This window comes from Temnothorax americanus, unplaced genomic scaffold (genome assembly GCF_048541705.1).
Source record: "Temnothorax americanus isolate GAGA-0224 unplaced genomic scaffold, ASM4854170v1 Scaffold133, whole genome shotgun sequence".
Taxonomy (NCBI): Eukaryota; Metazoa; Arthropoda; class Insecta; order Hymenoptera; family Formicidae; genus Temnothorax; species Temnothorax americanus.
This window is the reverse complement of record NW_027509268.1, coordinates 87216-111527: the sequence shown is the minus strand read 5'-3', so window position 1 is coordinate 111527 and position 24312 is coordinate 87216. Positions and strand designations below refer to the sequence as shown.

Genomic DNA, 24312 nt, shown 5'->3' with positions numbered 1-24312 from the left:
TACTTTGACGTTTGATTCATGGGCATTCATGGCATACCATTAATGATAAATAAGCAAAAAGTCCAAAGTAGACCGATTGATTCAACATTTGATATACGGGCCTGATTTTTAATTCTGAACAGTTTTCTCAAATAAAATTTTTAGCTATCTCTTTTACTAAAAAGGCATTTTACCTACACAGGAAAAGGCAACTTCACTGCCATGTAGCACGGAAATGAGGCTTCAGCGGACATGCATTTCTATACTCAAATTACTTATATCAACCTCCTCTACAAGCACACAATCTGTCCCCATCTTTTTGTTACACCCTGTATGATTATGTATGAAGAAAACATTACAATATGTTAAATGTGCCACAGAAAAATATCCCTACAAAAAATCAGTATTCAATCATTTATAATTATACTAAATGGTTGCTTTAATTTTACAAATTATCGCATATTGCAAAATATAATATGTTAAGAAAAAGCAATAAAAGACAAAATGTATATATAATGCACAACATTATTAAGCAGAAGATTCCGCCCGGTGACAGAAAATGCCAATACTTATCTATTTTGAAAAAAAAGTTTTGTATATATATATATATAGCGTGCAAAATATATAAATAAAATATAAACTTTGAAACATATATGTAGGGGAGACCGGGGCGAAGTCATCACTATTTTTTCGGTGCCGATTTTTAACAACAAAACAAATAATTTTAGTAAAATGTGTTATACCGTTGTAAAAAGTGAACCCTTGGCTACAAAATTTATACGGACATTTTTGGCCTACGTCGCTTTGTTCAACTGGTATAGAGTGAAAACGACAAAGGTGCAAAATTTGAAATGTCAAAACTGCCGGGGCGGAGTTGTCACTCCATTCTCGGATTGAATTTTAAATGAAAATTCATAATTCTGATCATGAAAAATAATAGGATACATTTTATTAATTATTTTTTAATAGAAAAATGGAAACATTAATTAAAAACACAATGGCAGAAAATAATTACAAGAAAAACGCACACACTTAATTATGTGCCCTATGCTACGCACGTTTCTCGTCAGCTCTATTCTGTCCTGAGCACACGCAACACATATTATCCAAGTCCTCGCCGGAATCCGATCACTGCTGCTTCTTTGACTTTGATTTTTGCCGGAAGCCTCCATGATATGGCTTGGTGACGACTTCGCCCCGGACACAAGTTTCAAGTTTGGTTGCTCATAAAATATTAGAAATCAATAAAAATAAAAGAACTTCACTGAATTCGTGTTCAGCATGCCTCTTTGGAATCACTTACTTTGAGATTCGGAGACACAATTAATAATATTTAAGGATCTTTATTTAGAATACGGGCCTGAACGCGAATATAGATAAAATTATGTTCAATCGACGCGTTTTTGCACGAAATAAAAGAATCTCGCAGATAAACGCGGCGGTCTGCTTCGCGAAGCGAGATATTAATAGTTGACGATTTTTTACCTATATATAGGTTAGTGACGCGTTTTACGCATGCGCAAGTGGCCAAAGCGCATGCTCGTATCGTTGCATTTCGTCGATGGCTGCGTTCGGGGAGCGCGCTATTAGCGCTATTGCATCATTCTATCTTTATCGCTCATCAGGTGTAAAACAATAAGTATAGAATAAGCAAATAGCACGAATAGCGCGCTCCCCGAATCCAACCGATATGTCAGATTTTCTAACCTGAATAGTCGTCAACTGTAACGATTAATATCTCGCTTCTTGAGGCAGACCGCCGCGTTTATCTGCCAGATTCTTTCATTTCGTGCAAAAACGCGTCGATTGAACATAATTTCATCTATTTTCGCATTCAGGCTCGTATTCTAAATAAATACCTATTTAAAATATTACAAATTTTCGACGCGCAAAAAATTTTACTTTTGACCTCCAAAAACACGTTTGCCTTGATAAGAATCACAACATGGCATATAACCTCACTTCTCGCCGTTGATCAGTCCTATTACTCAGGTCCGAGCGTGGTGGCTTATTTATATAATTTTTTAGAGAAGCGTTCTTGGCAAGACATACTCTCGGTGGTTTGCCATTGCCTTCCGAGAGGAGAACGAGCGAATATAATTTTTGGCTCTGCCGGGAATCGAACCCGGGACTTCGGTTCAATAGACCAGTGCGCTGTCTACTAGACCACGCTCGTCTCATATATCTCACTACTTTCGTTTAAATATGCTAAATTCAGCATTTTATGCACAATTAAACTGTTTGTAAAAAATACATGCCTCTTATTTTTTTACATTTGAATTGCGTGTATAAGCGGAGTAGGATACTTTCAAATATTCTCTCTCTTGTAAGTTTTATATTCTTATAAATTCTCATGTTAAGATTTAAATCTATTTTTATCTAAGGGACATAATGGCATGCTCCTGAGTGATCGCTGCGAGCTCTTTAAGCCATTCATCTAATATAACAGCACATAGTACAACATTTTGTACTGGGCTCACTTCAGTTGGCGATTCCCACGAAGTTTTTGTATATCTGTTAAAAAAGAAGATCATGTTTAAAGCCTATATAATTAATAGCATATATCTATATATCGCATATCGATTTTCAAGCATTTGTATTGGAATAAAATTCTTATTGCATATTGAGATAAAATAAAATCTAAACCGAAAAATTGTATAAATCTATTTTATGCAAAAATAAATAAATTTTTTTTCAAATCATCATTCGCTAACGTTTAATAGTATACACAGTCTCACTTTAAAAAATCTGTTAATATTTTAAATATATACAAAAATATATATATTTTAAGGTGATCCTAAAGCCGTGATCCTAACCGGTTTTTTTCAGTTTTTTTTCTTAGCACTAATCTTTTAATTGGCTTTATAGAAATGCAAAATTCTTGTCTAGAATTAAAGTACGCATCAAAATCTAGGTCATGGTGGTCGAATTTATATGTGGTGGTCGTCACGTATAACAAAAAATATTAATTTTTTTTGTTTTCGATATAAATTCAACCATTATAACCTAGATTTTGATGCGTAATTTAATTCTAGAGACGAATTTTGTATTTTTATAAAACCAATTAAAAGATTAGTGCTAAGAAAAAAACTGGTTAGGATCACGGCTTTAGGATCACCTTAATTAATGTAAATATATATAGTCATATAGATCCTCTTATAAAAGCGGTACGAAACCCTGGAAGTTGGCTGAATCGCGTTTGCAATTGTTACTGTGTTATTGCGAACGTGATTGGTCGTCTCGATTTAATCGATTAATTGAGTGTACAAATGCGTTTTTTGCACAGATAATAACAGAATAACACATAAAAACCATCACAAGGCGCGCGCGAAGCGCACGCTATAATCTAGTCCATATTAAAGAGAGGGAGAGAGCGAGCGAGCGAATACAATGAGAAGATTCAACTGTATAAGCTCTTATGTCATAATCTAATCTAAAGTTATGTTTTTTACATTAAAAATATGGATTTTATCTATTAATAATTAATAATTTATTAGTAGTTTATTTGTTTAATAATCCTATGGTATTATAAATCTTTTATTTAATGTTATAAAAAGGTAAAAAAAGTAATATTAGACTTGTTCAAAAATATTTCAGAGAAGTATTTGGTTTTATTGTGGTTTCTTTCTCAGGTAAAAGTTTACAATAACTAACACAGCTTGGATTACTTTGACCTTGACATATGTTGTCAAGGACATAAATACTGAGTAACTTTTCCTTATAACTTAATCGGCGGTCGCTGCTTATTAAAAAGTTATTAACAAAAAAAGTTTGGCGACCTCACCGACTTCAATGACCTTGATATATGTTGTCAAGGTAATGACCCCGAGTGACCTTCAGAAGGTTTTAGCCGTCGCTCGCTATTCGTTAAAAGATTATTAACAAAAAAAGTTTGGAAAATATAGTATATATAGGTGCATATATAGGTTAGTTGACGCGCTTTAAACACTTAAATACTTTTAAAGCGTGTCAACTAACCTATGTAGGTTAGTGATCAACGATTTTACTGCTTTAAATGTTGTGTTTTGGTAAAGCAGCGACTTTCTCGCAAAATAAAGTATTCTCTGCTTTAAAAAAAAAAAACGTAATTTTAGTCGTTTATGCCTTTCAATACTCAAAATAGCTGCTATTCCAAACTTTTTTTGTTTATAACTTTTTAATAAGCAGCGACCGCCGACAAAACCTTCTGAAGGTTACTCAGGAGGGTGACCTCGGCAACCCCTGTTGAGCTGGCCCCCCCACCTTGCAAAAATTAAAAAACAAATAGCGCAAAATTACAAGCTATTTATGAGCTTTCACATTCCGCAGATTAAAAATTTTGAGCTCGTTACACTGAACAGGAATTTAATATTTTTTGTGGGGGGGCTGAGTCAACGTTGACTCAGCCTCCCCCCCACTACTTAAAAATAGAGATATTGAATCGATCTTTGCGGCAGAATTAGGAGCTATTTATGAGCTTTCGAAGTGATATAGTTTCGATTTTTGAGCTCATCCCCTTAACCCCCAAACAACCCTTTAATTGATTCAACTCAAGAGAAAAATGTTGAGAAAAATTAAAATATATCGTATCGCGGATATAATTCGTATAGCGTATAAATTCTAAGAATAAACTCTTAAAATACGCGCATTTCGATTATTGAGCTACAACCCCTTCGCAAGAAAACCACCCCATCTTCCCGGCTTAAGAGAGAACTGTATTTAAAATAAATAAAATTAATTATTTTGCGACTAAATATCGTTTACTAATTTATGAGCTCGCAAAATACATGCATTCTGATTATTGAATTGCAATTTCTTTTGTTGGAATATTTTATATTCCTGCTATACGAAAAAATGATAAGTTATACTTATAGAATACTAATTTTATCTAAATTAATTCTTTAATAGCCCAAAGTATACAATAATTTGTTTACATCGTGTAAATCATAAATTAAAAAAAAAATAAATTGCGTTAATTTTTTAATTGCTTTTTTTGTGAATTACATCAATACGTGAATTATATTAATATGTGAAATATAAAAGGTAAATTCCGTAGAGAATTTAATCTTAAATTCTATATATTACAGGACAATATTTAATAAATTTTCTTACATTTATTCTTACATTTATTCAAAAAGATATAAAATAATTTTTTACTGGAATTAATAACAATTTTCACTACCTGTTTAAAAATAAATTTATCTATTATATTCTTATTGCATGTGATTTGGATCTTTATATAAATCTTTATATAAAACAAAATTGCTTTTGTTACATAAGAAAATAGTACATTAGGAAAATATATTTTAAGCACATTTTATTTATTAAAACTAGTTATAGTATAGTTTATTTAAACAGCAGTACTTAACGTAAATAGTTATGTAATGCTTAATATACATATACATATAATAGTATATAGTATATATAATATATATGTATAAGTATATGTATATTACATTAAATGGAATATCATAATAACTGTATATTTCCGTTGAAATTTGGTGATACAGTAATTTCTGTCGCCTTTAAATCGTCGTACTGTATCCAAGATTATCTCTCCTCCGACAAATAGCAGTAAAGTGTCCTATTGTTTTTGGATCAGATTTGCGTGTTCCAGAAGATCTTAGATTAACCACTCCTCTTAAGCGGTACGGTTGAGACATAAAACTGCATTTTAGAGTTGTTGGTATATCCGAAAGTCATATAGTTTTATTAATATTTTCGATATCATATAATTCGCATATTATGAAATGACCTGCAAGATAAAACGTATCATTCTAAGTAAAATATAAAATCTAATAAAATACATACATATAATACATATAATACATACACTGAGAAAAAAATATTTAGATCTAAGAAAATATTTATTTGAATAGTACCAATGACATATTTACATAACATAATCACATATTTATTTAGAATTAATTTTAATTTACTTAATTTTATTTAGATTTTATATATTTTACTTAGAATGATACGTTTTATCTTGCAGGTCATTTCATAAATCGATACTCAAAAGGTGTCTCATAACATGTACAAAGACAATAATACTGTGAGCCTGCATCTGGTCATTTGACCTTCGAAGATTTTGGATCATATAGCGCGTTGAGCTCGTAATGAGAAGGGTTACAAACGTAGATGTTTAAAAAATTGTGTCCATTAAAAAAAATTAAGTTGACCTTTATTTGACCATGACGCCTTCACCCAAGGTCAAATTTTTTTTTAAATCAAAGTATGTCCCCTTTGCTACCCTATATTCTCTCCAAACCGTGTTTTGGTATCTTTACCAGTTCCCGAGATATTCCGACTAAAAGTTTTCAAATTGACACCCTGTATAACGTTATATATTAAAATATATAGTCATGATTGTATAAGTCAAGTGCTTGTCTCTCTTCTTATAATAATAATAAGGCATAGATACTTTTTTGGCCAATCGTCAATCTCTGCACATATGGTTTTGAACGGAATATTGACTGTTTCGGATCTTATACTACACTTTGTCTTAAAAAGTTCAAATCTGTAAGTATTTTAACGTACCCTACAGATTACATATAATCAAGGAAATCCAAATCAAAATTGCCGAAAGATAAATTTTCAGCTTTATAATTAAGCGGGATTACTTTGCCCATATGTTTGCAGCAATAATCGTTCTTTTCGAATTTGTTTTAATTAATTTTAATTTGTTTTAATTGTATATCTGTTAGTAAATATTATCAGTACAATTCCTTGTATATATCTATTCATAAATACTGATTAATAATACGAGAAATTGCAGATTGTATTGATTATTTCTCTTGCCACACTTTTTTTATTTTTATTGATATAGGAAAAAACTCTAAAACCCTTTGAAATGCATTCAGAACTATAACAAAAAGTTAATTTTTTAAAAGATGAGGGGTGCCATTATTTACAGAAATAAATTAATTGCGAATCATAAATACTGACACACTAAATTCTTTTGTCGGTATTCACAAATCACACTCGAGTCGATATTTAACGGACTTTTCCCACATCTTTTGTGGACGTTTCTAGACGCCATGATCTTTTCGTTGTTTTCCAGATCTTCGCTGTCGTTACAATAAATCCTGCAAGTCACTCAAAAATTTAAGTTTAAGCTTACGCGATAAACGATTATTGTAATAAAAATCTTAACTTATTTCAACATTTTATAGATTTATACCGCGGTTTTATCGAGTTTAAAACATATTTTGACATTTTTGCTTTTTGCTCCATTATGTATCAATGATAAAGTGCCTAAAGATACTATTATTTCGATCGCTGTAACTTGTTGTATACGTTCAACATTCATGTTTGATAATTGATAGAGTAGATATAAAGCATCAATGTCACTAATCGTTGATGAATAACGCTCAAGATTAAAAAAAATTAATTCTATTACTTTTTAGATATATTAGAAATTTATTGACATAATTTGTGGTGAGACTGCGTGTAAATTGATAAAACATGATGTAAATTCTTTTTAATTATTTCCATTAATATAGAAATAAATTTATCAAGATTGCAGCTGTTTCTGCAAAATCTCTGTACGAGTAATACATTGAGATAAAATAATTTCTTTATTAAAAAATCTTAATCTCTTTTCTTATTCCAATAACATATAGAACAACATATAGAATGAAGATGTTGATTATCAAAATAATTTTTATTTTACATGGCCAAGTGACAAGAATCTGAAACATTTCACATATCTACGCTGAGAAAAAAATTAATTGCACGGACTAAATTTGTATAGTTGTTGATCCATCGGTTGATTGAACAATTATTAAGTTGCACTAAAAAAGGTATAGTCATGTCAACCATCAAAAAATTTTTTAATCAAGAATTAGTTAATCCAACTAATGTTTAGTTGAACGTATCAGATTAAATATTTTAGTTGGATGAAACACATTTTGTGTTTCTCAACAATTTTTTTTTCTCAGTGTATTTGGTTTCCAGTCAAAAAATGTCTCTCCTAAATGATCTCATACAAGAAAGTTTCGGGAAAAATATCTCGGTCCAAAAATATCTCAGTCCAAAATGTCTCAGTTCAAAAACATCTCAATCCAAAAATATTTCAGTCCAAAAATATCTCCTTACCATAATGTATTGTACTTCGAAATTACATCATACAATTTGTATTACACAATATCATTATAATAAATTACATCTTACAAATTTTTATTACAAAATATTACTCGTCTCGCGTGAAAAGTGTATGCGTGGAGGCAGTAAGTTCCGCCCCCCTGCGGAGTGCTCCACTATTATTAAACTAGGCACATAGTGTGCCTTCAAAGTACATGCGTGGACTTTCCACGCGTGGAGACAAAATTAATATTACATTTAATTAGTATCACATTTCATAAACAGCCATACATTGATATTAAATTATTCTAATCAATTGAATATAAAAATAATAACAATAATATAATAAACAATTTACAGTTTCTACATTGTTAAATTGTGCGCGATTCCACGTAAATAATCAATAATTTCATTTTTTCTTTTATCATACTTTCCCACAATTTTGGAAATTTTTTGTTCACGATCACGATACCGACGCTTACTTTGATTACCATCATTACCAGCCAGCAATTTTTCAATTTCACGATCAGTAAATACTTGCTCTTCTTGAAGTAACTCTATATGAACTTCTACACACTGACATGGGCTGCTTGGGGATGATTATTAAATCCATTATGCCAACCTTCTACTTTGTTATTTGTTCTGTTTTCATGTTGCAAAGTTGTATCATAATGATTCCAAGATAAAATAGAGTATAAGGCCCCAGTTCTCTGCTGACGTCGATTACGAGATCCAATCCAGGTCTCTTCAAAGTAAGTTAATAAGCGATCCAATTCTTGGGCGTGATCAACATAAAAAGGAGTAGCAATAAGTTTTTCATAAGCTCCCACAACATCATCCGGCGGTACAAACGCAAGCGTGCATAACAATCTCAAATTTAAAGCATACTCCGCATCATTAATGTAGTTTCCTTGCAATCCACACGCTTGAATTTGCTTTCACACACGCTGTGTGAAGTGAAAGAAACATCCTTTAATAATCGCATTCGGAAATGTTTTGGAACTTGCCGTGATAAGTACACGCTCATAATCAGCCATCACTACTTTTGGCTGAAATCTAGGCTCTATAGCTTTTAACTCCAATAATGTAGAATAAATTTTTCGTGTTTTATTAGTAGTTAGCGCGAAAACTAACATCAATAATTTGCCCTCAACAGCACCATGTATACTATACATTTGATAAAATATATTAGGTACAGTATTGAATGTACCATCAGCATACATAACTCTACTAGACCGCAACATATTCATATTGTTATTTGTAGTAAATATCAGAAGCCGATCACTTCTTTTGGCAGTTGTGACCTTGACATCTCGTTGTAAAAATAAATCGTTACTTTTTGTAAAACAATATTCCTGAGGGACAAGTTCAGCAGCAGTAGTAGGATTGGCTAGCATATTTTGACTGACATGACATATACAATTTACCGTGCGACTCAAGTCCCGACGACTTTGCAAGCTCACCAGAAGCAGCAACAGAAACATTAGCAACGGACGCGGAAACAATAGTTCCAGTAGGTTCTTTACTATGCTGGGCTGTATTTCTTAATTTTTCCATTGCGACCATAACCTCAACTTTAGCTGGATCCGGAGCCTGTTTATGACCAATTTTATCTATAACACTACTTATAAAAATATTTACACGCTTGATAACTAAAGTAATAATTCAATAACAGCAAATAAATAATTTATCATCTTTGTCTTTTGTTGTTGTATTACAACTACTACGACATTTTCCAGTGCCGTAATAAATACACCTCCAAATATGATGATCAGAACTTTGACGATAATAACGATAAATATAGCCGTCATGGATGAGGTTATATCCTTTCTTTTGATTTTGTACTAAGTATAATGGCACGTATAAGAAGTTAAACGGATGTTTAACAATAAAAAGTAACAATTACTTAACGAGCCTTAACGTACTGAACGAGCCATACACAAACCACACGAATCACCTGAACGAATTAATGAACAATATGAATCAACCGGCCATCATTTATACAGATTCAACTAATGCCATCTCTTAAGGTTATTGGGCCATCAGAGTATGTCAAAGAAAAAATCTGAATTAAAAATATGTTATAAAGAAAACCTAAATACACACTTATAAATTTGCAATTTTGAGAAGATCTGACGTCTAGTTTTTGAGATATTAAATCTCAAAGTTGGCATTTTTAACATAGATTTTACGGGAAATTGTACTGGAAACATACATTTTTCGAGGATTTTACTCACTGTTTGTAAAGAAACAAGTTCAAAAAACTGAAAATAACATTATTTGATTCTTCTAGCACTTGTCAAGTATATAAGACAAAACGACGTTGACGTGTAATAAGGCCAAAATTCAATCAAAAGTTGATGAATTGTCGCGTTTTTTGTTGGCCTTTCGATCAGCTGTACGCGACGTGAACATGTGGCAACGCCGCGCGTTGTAGTGTTTTCTTTCCACTGCACTATTCTTTTGCAAGCAAATCTCTCGTTATCGAAATTGTTTGTTACCTTCCATTATTTTTCAACATAAACACAATACATAACCTCACTCAAATACATGGCACTGGCATGATAGCTGCCAGCGAAGAGATGCAATTTCGCGACATTTCTCTTGTACGAATGTCAACTGAAGTCAAATCTTGAACTGTTTACATTTATCAGTAGATAAATTGATACATAATCGAATGTAAAGTTACATTATAAAACCAGTAATTATACAAGTGTCTAGAAGATATCCATAAAATTTTTCTTAAACTAAAATTTAGGCCATATATTGACTCATATGGTACTAGCCCAATAACCTTAATATAAGCCAACACTAAAAATGTACCCGCATCGTTTAAATCGACGATTTAGAACGTTAATGAATCCAGCAGACGTTTCATCCTACCAATATTATTTTACTTGAGATATTTTTGTTCGATAAATTATTGCTTGAGATATTTTTGGACTGAGATATTTTTGGACTAAGACATTTTTAGACTGAGACATTTTTGGACTGAGATATTTTTGGACTGAGATATTTTTGCTCTGAGATATTAATGGCTGAGATATTATAGACGAGATATTTTTGCTAAGATGTTTTGGGCTGAGATAAAATAAGGGGTCACCAGTGTTATTCTATCAAATTGTAACATACAAAAAATTAATTATTTTTTGTATGTTACAATTAGATGAAAGAAACTGTCAACGAATCGGTTGAAAAGGTAGTTATAACAATTATGATAACTTTGGTCCCTCAAACTGTTAGTGGTTTTCGGAGGAATTTTTGGCGAGAAACACGGGAAAAATAGTTAAAAAAATTTTCGACAAAAAAAATTTTCCAAGGTTTACCCCACTTGAATCGAGATTTATCATTGTACGGTTCGGGTTTTCAATTTTCTATGCAAACCGAGATCCACCCCTACCCTGCCTGCGGGGGAAGGGCGGTAGCCTATACACTTAGACAGTTGTCTCACTTAGACATGTGTCTATCACACAATTAAAGTAATATTTAAAAATTTATATTATTTGTTTTTAACTTTAACCGTGTATCTCGAAAACTAGAGCAGTTAGCCCTATAAAACCTTATATTTTTTTTGTTCAGCATAAAAAATACTACCAGAAATACTACCATCGTCAAATCAAGGGGCCAAAGTTATCGTTATTGTGCCAGGTAGTTTTATCCTTTCCTAAAGTCTTGTGTCCACGATACTAAAAATTGCTCGGAGATTTCGAACGGAGAAAAATTTGATCAATCACATTTAAACAATTCGGCAATTGACCAATGCAATTGGTTAATTCTTTCTCCGTCTAAGACCTCAGAGCAATTTCTAGCATCGTGGATACAAGGCTTAAAAAAGGCGTGTTAACTAACAAGGGGAAGCTGCGTACTTGGGATCACCCAATTGAAAAACGTTTTTTTACATAGTATAGTACTCTACCAGAAGAGTACTTGAGCGCGCAAAGGAATAGAGCGCAATGCTCAGCCATTTCCGAGAAAAAAAATGTAAGTACACGATTACTACGTTGCTGTCGACCCGAGTTCAATTCCTGTCCCTCGTAGAAAAATTTTTTTATTTGACTTTTGCAAATGCGAATTTATAAGGGAAAACAAAATTGTTGGTTACATTAACTTTATTTTACACGAATAAACAGTTATTGTATGAAAAAATTAAGAAAAGTGCGAGGGATAGGAATTGAACTCGGGTCGACAACGTAGTAATCGTAGACTTACAATTTTTTTCTCGGAAATGACCGAGCGTTGCGCCTTAGCCCTTTGCGCGCTCAAGTACTCTTCTGGTAAAGTAGTATACTATGTAAAAATGTTTTTCAATTTGGTGACCCCAAGTACGCGGCTTCCTCTTATAAGTCTCGCATGTATCGAAAGCTGCAATCAATTTGATGCTACAATGCTCTAAAGCGTTCTTCTTATTTCTTAAAAAAAAAAGGAGAAAAATGCTTCAAAGCATTTGTAGTGTTAGGTTAAGTGGACTGCAGCCAAGACTTCAACGGGTGTTGCCATGGTGGAAGTATCCTTCCACCATGGGTGTTGCAAAAACTCCTGTATATCCAAACATAATGACAGCACCGCATGTTGGACACTCAATCCCTCTTATCTTTGACTATATAACCATGGACTGCTAGTTACCTATCCTCATAATGCTTCGATGTGGGAAAGACATGAAACGCGCTCTTACTGCCTAGGTGGCCAACTTTCCCTTAACAACCCTTGAATTAAATTCCCTATATCTATGCTACTCTCCGCAAAAATAAATTTCTCGATAGATTTGGCTGTTCAAAGTTATGTAAGATATTGTAATTATTATAATATCAAAATATCAATATTATAATGCGTAGTAAGTAATAAAAAATCTAATTGTAAGACAATTTACCTATATCCAGATCCAACTATTTGCAGCTGATCTTCTGATATACTGGACGGTTGACTGGTAGAAATTATTAGACTTGGACCTAAACTACCACTTGATCGTTTGAACATTTGTGTAAATGACGACGTTAAACTTCTTCTTTTTGGTTCCCCTGTAAATATTGTTGACATAGCAATTTAGCATACATAGGACTTTGTATCTATGTCGCATACATGCAAAAATATTTTGTATCAATACATACATCTTTTGAATACTTCCAGCGTGCACAAAATTTCAGAAGATATGATTAATGCAGCTATAAAGTCAGAAAGAAAGCGAAAGAGCAGAAACAAGAGAAGAATAAAAAAGAGAGAGAGAGAGAAGAGTGAAGAAAAGAGAATCAATGTTTGTGTTCTTTAAGTATGATAGAGAGAAAAATGTACTTAATTCTTATGTTCACGAAATAAATAATACCTCTTGAGAATGATTCACCGGCCAAAGAATGTCTTTTAATAGATGAGGACTGGGCAGCAGCTTCTATAACATTTTTTCTCGCATTCACTAGTTTGTTTTCTCGACCAATTAGAAATGATCTTGCTTGTTCAATCAATAAATCCACATTGCTATGTTTCGAAAGGAATTGGTCTATTTTGTGTTTTAATGACGCAAGCACCTGCAATATAAATTATAAAACTACTATTTCTCTTAATTTCTAATGCAGTCGGTAACATTTATTGTGATTATAGAGATAGTGAGGCGTATCCCGTTCAAACACGTAACGATTGGACACCACTCGATTAGACAAAACTCACAAAATACGATTCGACACCGCACGATTGGTTCCACATTGGTTTTCAACTTATCACGCGAACCGAGGTCCACTTCCACCCACCAGTGCTTGCGGCCTGCGGGGGAGAGGCTACGCCCCTCCTCCGCCTACGTGTGTACTGTCTATACACAAATCACGCAAACCGTACAATGTTAAAGCTGTGTCCAATCGTGCGGTGTCCAATTCAGCGGTGTTTTATCGTGCAGTGTCCAATCGAGCGGTGTCCAATCGTTAGGTGTCCAAACGGAGGTCACCCATTATGTAATATTATAACTATATATGTTTATACTTATAATACTTTCTCTGGTTGATTTACAATGGAACTAGTTTCGATTTCTATTTCGATCCTCTTCAGTCAGTTATCAAGTATGAACTGATCGAAATTATTAGCCCGGGAGGTAACGACACAAAAGTGTCAGCAATTTGATTAGTCTTGGAACAAAGTAATTCCTTTTGTTTTAATAGTGTTGTTGATGAAATGCAGAGTCTGGCTGCGCTGTCTCGCTGGAATGGGCGTTGCGGCGCATTTGATCTTGTCGTAAAAACACTTATGTTGGAAGAATTTGACTAGTGCTGAGCTTTTATATATTTATTGTTTTTTGTATAAAAAAATGTTTTAGAAGAGTCTGGCATACAACTGACACTGGAAAGAAATGCTTATTTGCAGCATATGACAAATTTGTCTCCGATTGAGAATGGCTGGAAAGAAGTTGACGAAAAGTTTACTTGGTTCGAAGAAGTGCAACTGCCCCCGTTCGTGAGCGATATATTACTTGAATCAAATAAGGAAGAAAAAATAAAGGTATATATTTCATAAATTAATTTTATTTTAAATAAAAATGCAAAATTAATTTTGAATAAATAAACTATAATAATAATAAAGTTATAATAATGATGCAACAAATAATTTGAAATTAATAAAGATACTTATTATTATAATAACTTATTATTCATTTATAGACTTTAAAAATATGATTTTAAGATAATAATTTTTTTGCAAATAAAATGAGTTAATTAGTTTAGTTCGTAAAAGTTTTATTTCTATCGCAGCTTATTAAAATCGTGTAATTTTAATAATAAATTCAACTTTAAATTATTTTCAGATCATACACGTACTCAATCAAAGGAAATCGAAAAAGAATTCAATGACGATACCGACAACACCGAGCTCACCGATGATGAAAATAAAAGTTTATCAGAAATTGAAAGTTTGATTACAGATTATCCAGATGAATAAATTAATAATTTTAATAAATAAAGTTAATTGATTTTTTATAAGCGTATACTTGCTTAATGTTGACTTCTTTAAAATATAGTTTTATTTTTAAATTATACTTTATTTCTGATTATTACATAATTGATTACACATCATTCCACTACTAATAAGTACGAAATCGTTTACGTTTTTCCTTTTGGACAAGTAACATTTTTTTCAATGAGTAATGCGTTAATAATATTTAGAGATACGGCGGGCAACGAGCTACCGGCGCGCTCGTGCAGACGACTTTAAAGGGGGTGCCAGACCAATTTTCCAGCCAGTACAAGTAGCCAGACTTATTTTTTTTATAATTTTATATATTTAAACTACCATCTTGACAAGTTACAGCTCTAATCAAATGATTCTACAAATCGACTTTTACAACGACTTTGGGAGGATGCCAGACTCATTTTCCAGTGTCAGTTGCATGCCAGACTCTTCTAAAACATTTCTTTATACAAAAAACAATCTACTATATATATAAGTACCGGACGTCTGTCTGTCTGTCTTGTCTGTCTGTCTGACCGCAAACTACTCATTCGTTAGTGGACCGAATTTTTATCAGAGGTACATGAAATAGGGGTAGAATTTCCCCAGGAGTGCCATAAAGTGTATAGTTTTTCGTTGCCGATTTTTTGGAAACCGGTTTTTCTAATTTTTACAATTTTTCGGGAAATAATTGATCGAATCTCAAAAATTGTGTATGAAATAGAGATATAATTTTCCGGGGAATGCCATAAAGTGTATAGTTTTTTGTTACCAATTTTCTGGAAACCGGTATCAGAAATTTTTACAATTTTTCGGGAAATAATTGACCGAATCTTAAAGATTTATAGATCAAACAGGGATAGCATTTTCCGGGGAGTACTATAAAGTGTATAATTTTTCGTTACCGATCTTTTTGGAAGCCGGTACCAAAATTTTTTCAATTTTTCAGGAATTAATTAACCAAATATCAAAGAATTGTATATGAAGTAGGGGTAGAATTTCTCGGAAAATGCTATAAAGTGTATAATTTTTTGTTACCAATTTTTTTGGAAACCGGTTCAGAAATTTTTCCAATTTTTCGGTTCAAAAATTTTATTAATTTTTTGAGGATGGGTTTTAAATATATAAATGCTCACACAGCATTAATCAAATTCTTCCAACATAAGTGTTTTTACGACAAGATCAAAGACGTACGTCGCAACGCCCATTCCAGCGAGACAACGCAGCCAGACTCTGCATTTCATCAACAACTCTATTAAAACAAAAGGAATTACTTTGTTCCAAGACTAATCAAATCGTTGACACTTTTGTGTCGTTATCTCCCGGGCTATATAAAGCTTTTCTTTACATAATGTTTATTAAGAAGGTATTCTGTTTGAAAGGTCGTAAAAAAGGTATTTTTCAAAAAATTTTTGTAGAAAAACGAAATTTTGTAGGAATATTTTGTAGGAAAACGAAAAAAAGTGAATAATGGTAAACTTTGTTTTGTAAACTTTTAACCTTATTTTAAGAATTTTTTTTATTTTTTAAGTAACAGAAATGCTCTTCTTTATATCCTGACCTCTAGGAGGTGTGATAGACAATGTAAAAGATTCTTGCTGTTTTAGGTATCTGAAATGTAAAAACTAAAAATTTTCTTATTCAGGAGAAGTGTGGGTATTGTCTGAACTAGAATAAACATTATACGTTTATTATTTTTTAAAATAAAATACTAACAAAATTTTGAGGAAAACTATAATATTTTTAATAAAAAGGCCACCATATATTTTATTTAAAATGGAAATACTGATTTAGTTCTAGTTCAAACGATAGCCACACTTCTCCTGAATAAGACAATTTTTGGTTTCTGCGTTTCAAATACCTAGAATAGCTAGATCAGCTAGTCATTTACATCATATGTGGTTTTTCTTGCAAATTTTTAGTGACTAAGATATAATATAAAAAAGAAGAACATTTTTGTTACTTGAAAAATAAAAAAATATTCTTAAATTAAGGCTAAAAAACCATGCAAAGTTTTGCATTACTCACTTTAAACCATAATTACGAGGAAATACAGAGCTGCATTTTAGGATACAGATCTAAGAATGGGGGGAGAGGAGGGAAGAGAGAGAGATTGACATTTTAATTAATTAAATTTTCGTGAAAACACAAAGATTTAATGCATTACTCTCAGAATCGTACAGGACTGGTTGTTCCAACCTGTTGGTAAGCTAACTAACAGTTAAATTATATGTCTATCTTTATCTAATGTAAAGGATAAACAAATACATATATATAATTTAAATTAGGTAATTTACCAACAGATTGGAACAACCTGCCCTTAATGTACATATGTACGAGGGTTATAAATAATAAATTATACACGGAAAAAAGGATTAGTTACTATAGCAAATCGTAAAATATGGGATAACTAACATTTTTTGCAGCGAGAGCTATAATTTAGCAATGGTAGCAAAATCTTTTTGCAATTAAGTATTATTAAGTAGCAAAATGTTTAACAAAACTTTCACAAAAGGTTTTGCTATTATTGCAAAATTATAGCTCTCGCTGCAAAAAATGTTAGTTATCCCATATTTTACGAATAGATTTACTATAGTAGCTAATCTTTTTTTTCTGTATAGCAACACTGTTATAAGACATATTTTGTAATCCTAATGTTACTATTGACTTATAGATATGCTAAGTGACCTCGTGTGGAGAAATCATCAAATACAACTCGTAATAAAATGTAAAGATGTGTCGCGTAAATCGTAAACAGACAAAACATCAATTAATGACGAGAGTAAATTGAATACAAAAAGAAACATTTTTCAAAAAATATAATAAATTTTAATATTTAGTTATAATAGATCATTTCTTGCAATTAATCACAATTTTTATTAGAAAAACACGAAGATCTTACAATTAGATTAAGAACTGTCAAATTATAAGAGTCCGATTTTAGAAATACTCTGTATAAAATACAAAAAAGAGACTGAATTTAAGACACAAAATTATATAACCAAGCATATTTAGTTAGTACAAGAAAATTTGATAAAAACTTGAAAAAGTCTTGAAAAAGATATCAATTTTATCTTTGCGACAACAAATCTTAAAAACATTATACGATTTACATTATTTATATTGACTATTGAATCATGATGGAGAGGGAATTTTCAACAAATCCATCCATCCTCTTATAAAAGCGGTATGAAACCCTGAAGTTGGCCAAATCGCGATTGCAATTGTTGTCGTGTTATTGCAAACGTGATTGGTCATCTTGATTCAGTCGATTGATCGAGTGTACAAATGTTTTTTGCATAGATAATAATAAATAAAAAACATCACAAGGCGCCCGCAAAACGCGCGTTATAATCTATCAAGTCTATATTATTGTTGTCGCTTTTCCGCGATGCCGATTGGTTCTCTCGCTGCACTTACTTCATGAGCAGCTGTTAAGTAATAGCATAATGTTAAAGCTAAATAGCGCGCGCGAAGCGCTTGTCTGTGATGCCTAGTGTATTACAAAAAAATGTGTTCTGATTTCATTGTTAAGATTATATTTTGGCTGAAGAGAGAATATAGGTCGCAACTTGTTCCAGTATAATTCAAGTATAGAAAATATTATACAAATATATAAAATATTATGAATATAAAAAAGGTGGCAATTATATAGTTTAGCGGAGCAGGCTCCGATGACCTTGACCTTGACGTATGTTGTCAAGGTCATTGTCACCCTTCTTGAATGACCTTTAGAAGGTTTTAGCCGGCGGACAGTTTTTATTAAAAAGTTATTAACAAAAAAATTTAAGAAATATAACAGTTTGTGTCAGTGCTAAAGGAAGTAATTTGGTGATATGTGTGTATAAACAGTACACATGTAGGCAGGGGAGGAACTACAGCTCCTCCTCCTGTAACAAGGGTAGTTGGGGGTAGACCTCGGTTTGCGTGGAAAGTTGAAAACCCGAACCGCGGCGTACAATGATAGACCTCGTTTCGCGTAAATGATTCTCTGGACAGCATTGTATTTTTTGCAAGCAAGATCCATCCCACCCCACTCCATTTCACCTCCGCTTTTAAGGCAAAACGAGGTCTATCATTCTACAGTTGGGGTTTTCAACTTTCCACGCATCTTCATCCACTTCTGTGGGGGAGGGTAGCGCCTTCCCGTCTACATCTGTACTGTCTATATATCTATATGTCTATATATACAAATATACATATTAGTAAATTACTTCCTTTATAGACCTCGTTCTACAATGTACACGTGTAGGCAGGGGTGGGCCTTCCCCGCATTCAATAAATAATATTTACAATTATAATCATACAATTATGGTTAAAGCAGAGAATACTTTGTATTCATGCTTTCTAACATATAAAATTGTATATATACTTTTCTATATCAAGTATTCTCTGCTTTAACGAAATACTGTTTAATATATTAATAATTCACTGCATTAAATGACTTTTCTTTGTTCATACAGGTACTATTTCCACATACATATTAGCCGTTTATGCCTTTCAATATTCAAAATAATTAACTGCTGTATTTTTCAAACTTTTTTTGTTAATAACTTTTTAATAAAAGACGACCGCCGACTAAAACCTTCTGAAGTTCATTCAGGAGAGTGACTTTGACAACATATGTCAAAGTCAAGGTCATCGGAGGGTTCCCAGTCAAAATGTCTTTCACAAATGATCTCATACAAAAAAGTCTCGGGAAAAATATCTCAGTCTAAAATGTCTCAGTCCAAAAATAACTCTGACAATAATTAACTTCAAAAGTACATCATACAATTTATATTACACAATATCATTGTAATAAATTACATCTTACAAATTTTTATTACAAAATATCATTATAAAAAATTAATATTACATTTAATTAGTATTAGGACAGTCGTAAACTCATGTGACAACTCGTCTCGCGTGGAAAGTGTATGCGTGGAGGCAGTAGGTTCCGCCCCCCTGCGGGGGGCTCCACTATTATTAAACTAGACACATAATGTGTTTTCAAAGTACATGCGTGGACTTTCCACGCGTGGAGACAAAATTAATATTACATTTAATTAGTATCACATTTCATGAACAGCCATACATTGATAATAAATTATTCTAATCAACTGAATATACAAATAATAACAATAATATAATAAATCACCTTTACTTGAGATATTTTTGTTCGATACATTATTGTCTGAGATATTTTTGGACTGAGATATTTTTGGATTGAGACATTTTGGACTGAGACATTTCGGACTGAGATATTATAGACGAGATATTTTTGCTGAGATAAAATGAGGGGTCACCTCATCGGAGCCTGCTCTGCTAAACTAGATAATTACCAAAAATATAATTATATTACACAAATCTACGCTTACAAATTTGTATTAGCTTTAATTTAATCTTTCTATAAATAAACTAATTATTGTTTATTTTATTCACTTGTTTTATATAAAAAAAATATATATATAAAAATAATTATTTTAATAATGACAGAAATTTTTTCTTCGCCAGTAAATATTTAATAATCAAAAATTAGGCGACCAAACTGGACAAAAATTCTTCTATATATTAAAACTCACGACGTTTAGACCATAATCTGGTCCTTTTCAAGTGAGAGATTTAAAAACTCCAGTAAACATATACGCAGAAATGTACGCAGAAAACATCGTACGTGGCCAGACGATGTGTCCTAACTGTAACGTACGATGTTTTCTGCGTACATTTCTGCGTATATGTTTGCTAGAGTTTGTAAATCTCTCACTTGAAAAAGACCATATTATGGTCAAAACGTCGTAAGTTTTAAATGTAAAAGAATTTTTTGCCAGTTGGATCGCCTAATTTTCGATTATTTATTATTTTAATATTTTATAATACATTTTTTAAACATAAATGCAATCACAACTCGACAAATATATACCTGAAATAAAGATCTGATGCTGGGTTGAAATACAAGAGAATGGTTCAGCAGAAACGATTGCAATAAAGGTTGCGGGTATATCGCCAACCTGCTAATGAGGCCCGTGAGGTGTAAATTGACATACAAATTATTGCTTGTCATACATTCGAGTTTCCGTAAAACCACATCTAAAAATATGCCGACATTTGGCTGTCCATTAAACACATCTTGTCGATACGAAATGTCCTTATTTAATTTTCTTGATGTTTCTGCAGTTGGGGGAATCGATTCTCCAACATTACGCATAGCGACATCATCAACCTCTTTCTCAATTTCAATGTGTGTTTCTTCAGGTTCACTCATACGATTCTCGCTGGTTTCGATATCTGGCGTTGACTCTGGCGATCCTTTAAATGCAAAACTTTCATAGCCGCTGCTCTCACCCAGTGACATAAGCGAATTCATAGCCGTAGTCGAATCGTCTATGCAGCTATCGGATTCCTTCTTATCTAAGGTCTCCTCTGTATATTCTGTCATTCCGATACTTTCGTTCAATAGCTCTGCAATATCGGCATCCAATTGCGCCTGTTCGTCGAGAGATAGTGCAATATCCGTATTCAATTCGTTTTTAATATTATGTTCATTGCTGTTTAAATCTTTGCCCTCTAACAAAGATTGAATATTAAGTAATACATTATCCAGTGATGTACCATCATCATTTTTGCACAATTTTATTGCATTTTTAATCATTTCCAATGTTCTAGATTCTTCTGTTTTTTTCTGTGATTGATTAGATATAATATTTTCATCTATCAACGTAGTCATGCTACTAGTATTGCTATTTCGAAGTAAATTACCATCGTACTGGCAAGACCAATTGGAACACGCATTACGGCAAGCTTTGATCTTTTGTCTGGCATCACAGAGATACGCATGATAATTTCCATATAAGCTATCTGATAATCTCGTACCGTAATTTATCGATGCTGGTAGCGATTTCATGGAATCGGATGAGATATATCCATATTTATCATATGTGGATGATACGGTGCTAGGTAAAGAATTCGTTTGCGACTCCAATGTAAATACGGAGCAGCAACGTGGTGTTAAGGATAAAAATTTTTCTGCTGCACGTCCAAAAGGATCTATATCCCTCAGTCGGCTACGTTGAGAAAGCATTACATGTGAGCATGGATTTAATGCACCCAAACATAATTCCAACATAACATCTTCGCAATTTAAATTAACCAGAGTTTCAAACAATGCCAGAGTAACTATGCACAACTAAATTGAAAAGTAAAATGTTAGAAACAAATTAATATTTAAAAAATATTTTGTCAGATAGTTTGTAAGAATGAACGATTTGTAATTTACCCTCGAACGAGAAGAAATCCTCTGTATTAAGCTATCCAGTATTCTACAGTCATCGTAATTATCTTCTAATAGAAATCTAACAAGTGATTTCAACAAACCAGGATCGGTTACAGATCGAAGAAATAAATCAAAATAAGCTGTTGCTGTAACCAATTCTTCCACGGTCGTCTGCAAATATTTTTTCAAAAAATTAAAATAAAAATTTAAACACACACACACTCATACACAATATACACACAATTTAGACAATTTTTTATAAATAATTAATAAATTATAAACAATATGTTAGTAATTAGTAAGATAATACTTTATAATTGTGTCATCAATTTATAAATCTCTTTTGTTAATACTTATGCCTTTGATTTTTTTAACAGCCTACATCGAAAATTATTTATAAAATTATGCAAGTATTTTGATTCAAATAAACGATATCTTATTTCGATAAATGATGATAGAAATTTTCCTACTCCTTATACTTTCAAAATATTACTTTCATCAGGTGAAAACAATTAATGAAACAAACTGTCATTTATTTGTATAGATACAAATAAATGACAGTTTGTTTCAATGATAATCGTTCAATAAAATAAAGAATACAAATCTTAATAAACTCTTTTTACGCAAAAACGATATATGTATAATACAGGATGTTCGGAAATTGACCCGACAAACTTTCAGAGATTGTCGGAGGCACCATAAAGATCACTTTTTTGCAAATAGACCCGGGGTCGGAAACGCATTGTTACATCGCTATGACGTCGGGAACGTCAGTGGCAAAAGGCTCTGAGGTGAAATCAAGGATGATCCTAGTGTATTCACCAGAGTCTGCCGGTCCATGGTTTGGTGCTATCGTCTATGCAAAGATCATGGGGAATGACACTTCAAGCACCTGTTCTAAGGTCCGTATTCATAGTCGGATCTTATTTCAAGACTGTCTAAGTAATGTCTTAAGATGCTAATATGGCTCTGTGATTGGTTCGTAACATCTTAAGATCGTACTTAAGATGGTCTTAAATATAAGATTCGACTATGAATACCGGCCTAAGACACTCTCCTCATAACATCACTCATAAGCAGTAGCGATGTAACGATACATTTCCGACTCCAGGTTCTTTAGCAAAAAATGACCCTTATGCTAGGTCTACAATGCAAGTCGTAAAGTCGTGAGTCGTAAGAATTGACCAATCACAGTCGATTATTCTCCTCAAAATCGATTGTGATTGGTCTATTTTCTACGACTCACGAGCCACGACTCGCATTGTAGACCCAGCATTATAGTGCCTCCGACAATCTCTGAAAGTTTGTTGGTTGAATTTCCGAACACCCTGTATACAGTGTTCTAAAAAAATGGTATTAAATTTTAGGAGTATGTAGTACTTGTAAAAACATACCAAAAAGTCTTAACAAGCATTACTCCAAAAACAATTTATTTCCAAGTTATAAAGCATTTTCTGCTGTAATAAATAAAAAATAAATTTAATATACAACAGATGTTTGATGTACCCTCCATTCATTTCAACACACAATTCGGCACGCTTCTCATTAAAGATTGAACGTTTAAAAATTCCAGTTTTATTTCGTATTTGTTGACAAAAGTTTTCAACTTTCTGTATCAGTTCATTCACAGTAAACACATTTTATAACGGCAATATAACATAGAAGTTACATGTAATATCACAATGTTATTCTTGTGATATATAAGAGCTACGTAACATGAAAGTAACATGCAATTTAACATTCGTTATATGCAGGTAATATAACTGTTATACATTTTTTTGCGTTACAGTTATGTAACAAAAATTGTGTAATTGTTACGTAACACGCTTGTATCAATGTTAGTATAACTAGTAATATTCTGGTAATATTAACGGAATAACATAAGACTGTTGATTTGCTTACTGCTCACGTTTTTCTATGTGCCCGGGCTCTTAAACCCTGCATCGTTTTATTTTGCTAGAGCTAATAATGATCTGCGCTTTTCATCATAAATTTTCAATTGTTTTTAAATATATATATTTTGTTTGGATGGTATAATATTGTGCAGAAGCCTTTTAATTTGCCTTAATTTTTAATTAATAATTAATAATTTACAAGAT

At 32.3% G+C, this 24312-nt stretch overlaps 1 protein-coding gene and 1 long non-coding RNA gene across 2 annotated transcripts; one reads left to right on the top strand and one right to left on the bottom strand.

Annotated features, from left to right (window-relative positions):
• Window positions 1–1986: 1986 nt before the first annotated feature.
• LOC143894255 (FHF complex subunit HOOK-interacting protein 1B) lies at window positions 1987–23627 on the bottom strand. The gene is made up of 8 exons (XM_077400399.1): window positions 23608–23627; window positions 23460–23541; window positions 22217–22384; window positions 20864–22126; window positions 13361–13559; window positions 13149–13160; window positions 12911–13058; window positions 1987–2493 (listed from the first exon to the last, which is right to left on the bottom strand). The coding sequence occupies exons 1-8, from the start codon at window positions 23625–23627 to the stop codon at window positions 2355–2357; spliced, it is 2031 nt and encodes a 676-aa protein (XP_077256525.1). The 3' UTR covers window positions 1987–2354.
• On the top strand, window positions 13566–15047 carry LOC143894244 (uncharacterized). Its single transcript, XR_013256031.1, has 2 exons — window positions 13566–14517; window positions 14819–15047. It is a non-coding gene; the product is annotated as an uncharacterized LOC143894244 (long non-coding RNA).
• Window positions 23628–24312: the final 685 nt, after the last annotated feature.